This window comes from Limulus polyphemus, unplaced genomic scaffold (assembly GCF_000517525.1).
Source record: "Limulus polyphemus unplaced genomic scaffold, Limulus_polyphemus-2.1.2 Scaffold5328, whole genome shotgun sequence".
Taxonomy (NCBI): Eukaryota; Metazoa; Arthropoda; class Merostomata; order Xiphosura; family Limulidae; genus Limulus; species Limulus polyphemus.
The window spans coordinates 36,893-47,148 of NW_013670938.1; the positions used below are offsets into that span (position 1 = coordinate 36,893).

Genomic DNA, 10,256 nt, shown 5'->3' on the forward strand with positions numbered 1-10,256 from the left:
TTCTGAGGATGACGATGTATGTCGAACATGTAGAGTCGTCAACTTTTTGAAGGCCATTTAATATTTGTGAAAGGTAAGGCTCTCTGCTGATTTTTCTTGCAGGTGATCAAAATGTTCAACATTGTCAGTCTGTTGTCCATTACAACACCAAAATAGTGACAGAGTTCCAATGTGGAACTCTTCTGTCTGCAAATGCCAGCATAGGAGAAATATTTCTGTGTAAGATCTGGTAACCAACATCCAACAGGCTTCACTTGGTTTGATGGACATTTTGTTGTCTATAGTTCACTGCCCAAGGTTTTTGCTGCCCTCTTGTAGACCATCAACCATTCTCATTGGCATGTGTGAGATTCTTAAAACGTTTATTTTTCAACACATATATGGGATCACCTTGGGCCCTTACAGTGCATTGGCCATATTAGCTATTTTATGTTGTAGTGGCAAATATCAGTTCACAACTCAAGTAAAAGTGAGTGTCCAGCAGTCAACACAAGTACATGTGCTGTGTTTGTGTTTAAATGAAAACTTTACATTGTCTATCAAACTTTGTATCCAGTCCATTTTTTATTTAGCACAAAGTCAGTTTTAGCAGAATTCAGTATTATTTTGCAGTTGGTCTTGCATAGACTCTCAGGACCTCAGTTTAACTGAAAATACCACAGTTATGCTTTTCCTGACATTGTAAGCTTAGTATAGTTTTTTGAATATTTATATATTTTACTTAATAATTTGATCTACAGGTTTTTCTTCAATGATAAAAGTTAAATGACAAGTGTTATTTAAAATCCTGACAGAATCAAGTATAGGTCAATTTTCAAACTGTTTATCCTGTGGTACTTATATTGAATATAACTGGATAAGAATATAACATTGTCAGTTTGAATTATAATTTTGTTTTTATTTTTTGTTGTTCGGTGATGAAATGTATGTTGTAAAATATTGTTTTGGGTTTTCTTAAATATTATTCAGTGAGTTTAAAAGGTTTATGCTACAATGAAACAACTTGATGCTTATCTCATGTCTGGCTTATGTGATTAACATTGATTGACTATCTACAACCAGTTTTTAATGCTGTATTTTATTAAAAGTTGTGTTACTTTATTTTCTGAAATTATAGGTAGTACTCTTTCACAGCTGGGTGAACTACGGTAAGTTATTATTTAATTATAGTACTTTGTATTTTCTTTAAATAGAGAAATTTAAAAACTACCTTACAGCCAGTTGAAGTTATTACTGTTTTTGAAAAATAATTTTATGTATCATGATATGTGTTACATAATTCTAGATGGAGGTACTAACAATCAAGCTTTGTGCTATGTGGTATGCTCATCATGTTACTGTCCAGAGTATTAAGTACAGTGCCAGACAAAATTTCTACCGAGTATGTTATTCAATGCATTCTTCATTGACAGAGATACAGGATCTGATTAGACATTTGAAGCCAATTAATGTCTATCCAAATGTTGTACCCAAAGGGTCAACAGTGTCAGAGGTATGGTCTTCTACTTAATAATACTTGCACAATTGTCAGCCTTATCAGCTATGTAAAGCAAGATTTCAAATTATATAGTCTTTACCCTAAAATAGTAAAATCCTTTCCTTCTTGAGTTTTATCTTATGCTGTCAACAAGCATGTGACTCAAAGTTATGTGTTCATCTGTAAAACCCTTGGGTTAATTAGATTGTACGATTTTGTTTTGGCTTTTTCATTTTATTTTCCATATGATCTTTCTATTCCAATTTTGGACCAGAAAGTGGCTATTAAAACAGTACTTCATGCTTCCCCACATTCTAATTTATTGCAATCTCCTTATCGTCCCAAAGAAACTAAGAGATTAGAGACAGGTAGTAGAATTGTCCCATCTTAATTGTTATATAGACATTCATTTCAAGATGGAAAATTTAAGGTTCTTAAGTAAATTCCTATATTATGGTTTTTGGATCTTAAAAATGGATATCTTAGGCACTCATTTACATGTTATGATTCGTTTCTCTACTCAAAATTTCCTTTACCATTTTGGGAATGACTTGTCAGTTTATAGCCCTCCATTTTGGTCTGGTTTTAGCTCTTTATGACTGCATACATTTTATAGTCTTCTATACACACTCATTATCAATTTTTATCGTTATTGCTAAAAAGAATATTTTTTTGTTTATTTTTTTACATGACCTAATAAGATTTTAATTTTTGCATTTTAGTTACTTTAATAATAATAAAAAATTTACATAAACAAACAAGAAATTTCAGTACCTATGTGTGGTGTAGTTGCTGTGAGTACTTTACTGAATTTTTATTTATTTCAAATATTCAACTTAGAACATGAATAATAACATACAGAAAGAATACAATGTCCTATAAGTATGATAATTTATTTGGCTTTCTAACTAAGCTATAAATGCATGAAAATAATACCCTTACCATGTTCAAGGTGAATTTGGCAATAGCAATTTTGAACCTGTAGGCCAAATAACTCAAAAGCTATTATCAGAATTAGGTAGTATTATATAGATATATCTTTCAGTAAATTAAAATCTTCTCTTTTTATTCATTATAAATAAGTAGAGAACCCATGGGCCTGTGGCCCACATTTACAGGGCTGCTATAATGGAAATTTAATACTTGAACTACCATTTTGCACCATTTCAGTTTAATGATTATTGGTGCAATAATGCAAGTTTAATTTTTTTTTAATCAAGGTAATTAATAAGCCTACTTATTTACTTGCTCTAGTGTAAATCAGTGCCAATTTTGGAGTCTGCTTTTGGAGAATCCTATGAAAATACTTTTGTGATATACCTGGGTTCCCTAAGGAGTGTGGTGAAAAAGTTTACCTTTGTGCAAATGTCAGGACCAAGACGATTCATTTGGTACCACTTAGAAGTCAGTGTGACCAGTGGTTTAGTAAGATTTATGTGACATGCACAAACACTGAATCTTTTTATATAGGTGTAATAACAAATGTTAGGGAGGATTACTGACATCTTTGAAAGACAGAATGTGATAGGAGATTTGGCATGTGGGCCTGACTTTGTAGTTTATATATATAAATATTGGAGACTAAATTTAGATAATGTCTAAGTGTTACCTACACTGTATAGCCATGTAACTTGTATCAAAATTAAAAAGTTCAAGTAGGGGTGGAAGGAATGAGCAATTTGGAGCGTAAAAAGTGTCATATAATACATATGAAGATTGAGAATTTAATTATATGTTTGGTTTTGAAATTAAGAAATTAAAACTTATATGAAAATTTGATTTATTAACTATATTTTGATGCCAAGGTTATGGACATTATTCACATGAATTCTTAATAAAGTTGTTTAAATTTTTAATGTAACTCTGCAAAATGGTCATGAAATTCTCTCTTTTATCAACCCATATTCGTAAGGTTTTCATTTTAAAAACTAAATTTTATCTGTGTTTGATTCCATAACAAAAGTGCAATAAAAATAACTTTTTCATAACACAAAAATTGAGAAGATTTAATTTATGAAATAAGTTTTTTAAATCATTATATATATGTGACATTTCTTTTTGCTGATTTTCTACGGCCATTCAAGCAGTTTACTTGATACTGTTGAGTAAAAAATGATGCAACGTACTTAATTTTGTTCCACAAAAAGTATTTATTTTCCTATCATAATGCAACATCATAATTGAACTGAAGTATAAAATGATAATGCAAACTCTGAAATATCAAGATCACAATTGTGGCAGAAGTTGTTCACAAACACCTTTTCTTCCACCAACATATCACCAGACTAAGCTTTTATCACTTTTTCTGATATATACATGATCTCCATTGAAGTGGAAGTCATATTGGCTTGTACAGCTGAAATGACGTGAAAAAGAGCTTTAGTAACATGTTTAGTTCACTAGTCAGTCTATTCTCAAAGCTGAGATATAGATGATTACATAACACCATCACAGCCAAGGTTGATAACCTGTGATTGGCTAAAATTGTTGAAACTACACTTGTATTGAAGTTACAAGGGACAAATTAATGCTATTTTATTCAAGACTAATTTGATGGAACAAATGATGTCATTTGGATAGCACAGAAATCAACCCAAAATCAAAAATTGTGATTTTTTATTATCATTTATAAAAATAAATATATAATCTTTTGATGAATAAATTTTAACTCTCGACTACAAGTTAATTTTCTATAACTGTTTTAATTCATTGGTGCAATTAGCCCTCAAAGTGGGATGCATCCATCCAAGAACCATAGAGATAAGCTCCTGTGTTCTACTCTCTGTTTGCTTACATCCTAATCATGGTCTAGGCTATTATTTTACTGCCATGTAACATATAGTAACATGTAAGTATTTCAGTAAAATCTTATTTCTCCCTGGTCCCCAGTATTTTTCAATTTTCAGTATTTCAGATGTAAGACTAGTTAACTTGCATTTTACATTTATTATTAAAATCTTTTTCAAGCAGTCACTTTCCCATCCATCTCTTTAGAGTTGAGCTACATGTAGTATTCCATTATGACTGCATCTTCAAAAATTTGAATTATGCTGGGAAAGCAGAGCTTATGTATATTTTCGTTTTGATTCGTGAAAGGTTTGAGACTAGGCTTGGGACACATGCTCTGTATTGCATCAAGGACATTTGGGACTTTAAGTCACATGTTTGTGACAACATGATAGCAAACTCAACAAGGAAAGGCATACAGTATTTGTTTGAAGCTCATTTTAATTCTAAAAATGTACAAATTTAGTTAATGGTGAATTAAATTTCTGTTATCTATTGTTTTTTGACAGAAGATACATTTTCTAGAAAGTTTTTTTAAGTCATTGGTTAAGATTACTCTAAAAAACTTAAATGCTAAGCATGATCATATATACTTATACATCTCCTGAAGAGACATGGTATTGCTCTCTGTCATGTTATTGTAAGTTTTGACAATTTTAAAGACATTTGAATTTAATTTTTGAAATTATGCCATCTAAATTTAATATTTTAACAAACTTGTTTAAATATTTTTCTTGGCATCACACTACAACAGTTGATTCATAAAACATGACCATTCAGAGGAAATTGTCATCAAAATTTGTAAAATATTAATTTCCCTAAAGTTATGTATTTCTAGTTCACTCTTCTGACAAGACGAAATAATTAAACATTATTCAAACGTATAACAAAATTCCATTTGTGTTTTTATTCTTGTATCTGACATTAATTAATCTCTGATTCTAAAAACTATGCCTTAAATTTTTTTTGAGACTGAAGCTAATTCAAAATTTGAAGGTGGAATTGAAAAATCATACTTTTCACTTTGCTTATTTCGTCTCCTACAATCTGAGCCATCTCGTTTTCAAATATTATAAATTTTGGCTGGTTTGGTAAACAAAACAATAAAATAAGTGTTCATTTTATTTCTCTTAGATAGTAAGGTGGTTGCAGCCATTCTGTCGTTCAGGTCAACTCCAGAAACATGATTCTGAGCAATCAGCCCCAGAGCATGTTCCTCTAGGGAAGCTTTGCAGTTCTAAACATATAAAAAGTTAGTACATTTTACTCTCTCAAGCCCAAGTCTACTCTGGAAGTAAAATAGGTTACATTACCTCATAGTTGAAACCTAAATAAACTGTTTTTATCACTATTTTTAACATTTAATGAAGAACAACATCCAAAAGTGTCATGTTTCATTTTCCCTTTTAACATAAAATGAAAACTAAAATAAACACTTCTGATATTAACATCATACAATATTCAGATTGATAATACATTTCATTTATTACAACACTTTCTTTGTTTTTTCTAATGATGGCTAGCTGAATATTTTCTTTAAAGAGGTGAAAATATATTAATTCATAATCCAATATTAGAAATAAGGCCATTGCAAGGGAAACCTGTTTCAAACAAGTTGATACAATAATAATCAAGTGTAAGATAATTTTTCCCTTTACTTCTGCATCAGATACTTACTAACTTGTATAACTGGATAGCCTATTGAATAAAATAAATGGTTACCAAGTAGCCACTCAAATCATGAATGAGTGAATTAGTTACCTTTGATTTTTTAACTAATTCACTCATTCATGATTTATATTTTAGTGTTAAAGTGTTGTTGTCCTGTATACTGCATTTTTATTGTACTTAGAAATGAGATATAAATAGTTAGCTAATGTGTGTATTATCTATTATATCTAGTGATAGAATATCAAAATGCATAAAAAGCAGGTTCTTGAAATCAGAACAGTTAACTGCACTTCAAGTTAAACTTTGATTCTCTTAAGTAATTTTGAAGAAACTGGAAGTCCTTGAAGATTATCTCATTGATTTTAAATGAGTACCTTCTACTCTGTTTTGAACTTTCTCATATATATATATATATTGTGTTTCAAATATTCTTATCATTAAAACGTGAAATATATTTTCCACTATTACTGTTATACTTGTAACTTGTAGAAATTGGAAACTTTTGAATCCACATATTATAACTGTTTGCTGTTATCCCATTCAAAGTTGTTCTTTTAACAAGTTATAGAGCTGAATCTGCTTATTATCTATTATAAGTATAACCAAAAGTTGATTTAGATTCTTACTTGAAATTTATAGTATTTTAACGGTACATGTGTGTATGTTATATTCATTTGTATTTCTTTTTAGATATTCCATTTTGTGAAAAGCAACTAATGTTACAAGGTAAACAAGAATACATATCTCACCACAACATCTACAAAACAGATCATCATAGTTCACAGATTTCAGAGTCTTCTTCTGATATCACAGATTCCCAACATACAGAAAAAGAAAAACCAAATGATTCATTGAGTGAGTACAGCTTGAGTGGCAGTTTTTCTGAGTCAGAAGAAAAGCCACAATTTGTTTCATCAGAAATATTTAAATCATGTAGTGTGTGCAATAAATCCAAAGAAGTTCCTAAAACGAAAGCTGAAGAAACAACAATTAACTCTGTAAAGACCCTTGAAGGCTCATCAATCAAGTTAAGGAAAACCCATGAAAATATATTGTTTAATTCAAAGTACCTGGAAGGCTCAGAGTTTAACAGTAGAAACATTTATGAAAACGTATTAAAGATTAAATCAAAAAATAGTTCAGAAGATGTTTTGCTCAATTCTGTAAAGATACCTGAATGCTTAGTTTCTGAGTCAAAAAAAGCTAAATTTCTGGAAAAGTCATTGTCTTCCTCCGTAAATATTACAAACTCGGTGTTTAACACAAAAAAAGCCAATGAAGATCTGATGTCTGAATCAAGAAAAATCTCTGGGGACTCTGTGTTTAGCTCAACGCAAGACACTAGAGACTTGGTGTTTGATTCAAGAAAGATCACTGAAGCGTCATTGCTTAGCCCAGTAACAAGGCCAGGAAAATCAAGGTTTAACTCAAAAAAGACTTCTGAATATTCTGTATCTGACTTCACAAATATGAAGTCAGACTTACTGTTTAACACTAACAAGACTCTTAAAAATTCCACATTTACCTCAGACAATGAACTATTTGTAGAAACCAACTTGCCCATAAAGCATAGAGTGCAGATATGTGATAATGGTAGGAGCAATAAAGAAGGAATGATTTTAAATTGCAGTAACTCTGTGGATAATAAATATTTAAAACCAGAAAACTCGTATGAAACTAAAAATAATAATACCTGTGATTCAGATGATATGTTACTGTGTAAGCTGCATGGTTCTGATTCATTTGGACATGTAAAATCCTCCAAAGGTAAATATGTATCCAAGAAACTTACAAATAGAGAAACTAGCTCCAGTACTGCTGAAAATGTTATTGTTGTAGATAGTTCTAGTTGTAGTGAAAGTACTATAAAATCTTGCTCTTCTGTGGAATATGACTTGTCTTCCAGTTTATCCAACCAGGACAGCAAACAGTGTCCCATTTTGTTCAGAGACATTTTATTCAGCTCTTCTGGAAAATGTACAAGATCACCTATCTTATCAGATGTTGGTTCTTCAGGTACTGATGATGATTCAGATTTAACACCAGACAAAGTCTGGCCTATAATGACTGATCCTTTAACTGTGAATGAAAAGAGAAAGTTGTTTGAGGAGTCTACCTTGTGTGAAACAGAAGAAATTCCTCTCATCATTTTAGATGAAACACCCCCAAATGATCTACTTGATTAACATTTATGTTGTTGTTTGTTTGTTTTTTGAAGTATTATTTTCTTGAAGGGTAATGAATTAGGATTTCAGTATCATTGTTTGAAGCTATTTTTTGTAACTGAATCCTAATCAAATTAATGGTTTGTAGACAGAAATGAGTGTTTAAGACAGAATTTATTAGTTTAGTATGTTTAATATTAATGGGCTATTTTATTGTAAACTTGTACTGATCTTATTGCAAACAGTTCTTGCCCTCTGTCTCTATATATTAGCTGATGTATCCATTCAAGACATGGGGTCACTGGGGGTTACATGGGGTGTCAGATCCAAACATTGACCTCCTTTGTTATTCCCCAGGGGGTCCTAAGAGTATGTGCCAATAGTTAATCTTATAAGTCGATGCACACCGAAGCTTTTATCAAATAATTCTCTCTATATGTTTATAGTGAGATGTAGTTGAAAACAGTATATCAGATAAGTCAGCAAGTCTCAAACTACTGCTAATTAATAAATAGCTAAGCATCAGGGATTACAAACATGATTCACATTGTAATAGTGCTATGTCCACTTAAAAACTAAAAAAGCACAATTGACTTTCACAACATGCCCAAGATATTTTAGATATAATTAATAAAATGAGACATCAGAGTTTTTACTTGTACAATCATTTATTTGTAAAGTTTAAAAGATATAAGTTAAAATAAACTTTAAAAACTACATGTTTCGGTGGAAATAATTCCACCATCTTCATGAGAATAAATCACGAAGTACACATGAAGTTTCTTATAAACCTAATGTTCATGTATAACTAGCATGTTTTTACAATGGTGCCATTTACAACAATGATTTCCAAAAGTTTACTTCCATGGCTCCTAGGCCTAAATCTCTATTTATATTCATTTTGTTTTTAACAATTTCTAAGGATTCTCTTATATTTAGTTCATCTTTTTCTGTTACCCGTTTAAGTATTTTTACATTATCCCACTCAATAACACGTAGAATTTGCCACATGTTCTGCCAAAGCCAATTCACCCATTTTTAGTTTATCCACCACATTTTGATGTTCTTTTACTCTAAATTTTAAGTTCCTACTTGTCTGTCCAATATAACTTAGACCACAAGTACATGAAATTATATATATACCACGTTATCCTTTAATTCAGTTTTATCTTTCAAACCATTAATTATATGACTTAATTTTTATTGAGAAGTAAATGTTACTTAACAATTCATATTTTGCTTAAACACATTACCTGTTTTTATTGACCATGGTGAAACATGAGGCAAGCATATTCTTTCTCTACTTTCAATTGTTGTTATCTGCAATTTAGTACATCCAGAAATTTGAGGTTGATACCCCTCTATCAGTCGCTACCTGTTTTAAATACGTTAATTCTAACATCAAATCCACATCATATGATGAAACATTAATAGTCCTATAAACAAAAGACGAAAATGAGGACATTTGTTATGGCCATGGATGACACGATCTCACATGCAGCGCCATGGCAACTGAGAATAGCTACCTGTATACAGAAGTAGACAGATAGCCCCTCTCTCTTTTTAAAGAAACATATAAAAGGTTTAAACAACCCTCATCTTCAACTTCTAAAGTGAATTGTGTAGTAGGGCTGATTGAATTCAGATGATTCTGGAACTCAACATGTCATGTGAGATCATGTCATCCATGATCACCAAATTATGACATTTTTATTTAACATTTTTTGCAGAAGAACTGTTTGTTTTATGTATTGATGTCCAAGATAATTGATTGTCCAATTACTTACTGATGAAGTAGCATGTGTTACTAAATCTGTAGCATACAAACAGATCCAGCTCCCCAGTGGCACAGCGGTATGTCTGCAAATTTATACTGCTAGAAACTAGGTTACGATACTCGTGGTGGACAGAGCACAGATAGCCCTTTGTGTAGCATTGTGCTCAATAACAAACAACAACAACATACTGATCCAAGTAATTATGTTTGTTATGAGTTTAGGAAAGCAGGCAAATTTTGTCTATGAAAGCTTTTGGAGCATATATTGCATCTCATTCATGCCAATAAACTCAACCTTACCATACTGTAATTTTGCAAAACTTGTAGAAAATCCTGTGTAAATGGCTGCTTTCTGCAGTGAATCATAGATCAAGCTGAC

At 31.1% G+C, this 10,256-nt stretch overlaps 1 protein-coding gene across 2 annotated transcripts in view; it reads left to right on the plus strand.

Moving 5' to 3' along the window:
- The window catches only part of LOC106472428 (protein artemis-like), a 44,972-nt gene extending 36,270 nt beyond the window's left edge, over positions 1-8,702 (plus strand). For both annotated transcript variants that reach the window (XM_022401001.1, XM_022401002.1), the window contains exons 6-8: positions 1,286-1,492; positions 5,399-5,516; positions 6,626-8,702. In XM_022401001.1, the coding sequence (XP_022256709.1) occupies positions 1,286-1,492; positions 5,399-5,516; positions 6,626-8,121 (1,821 nt within the window). In that variant the 3' untranslated portion in view covers positions 8,122-8,702. The remainder of the gene's footprint in view (positions 1-1,285; positions 1,493-5,398; positions 5,517-6,625) is intronic.
- The last annotated feature ends 1,554 nt before the right edge of the window (positions 8,703-10,256 follow it).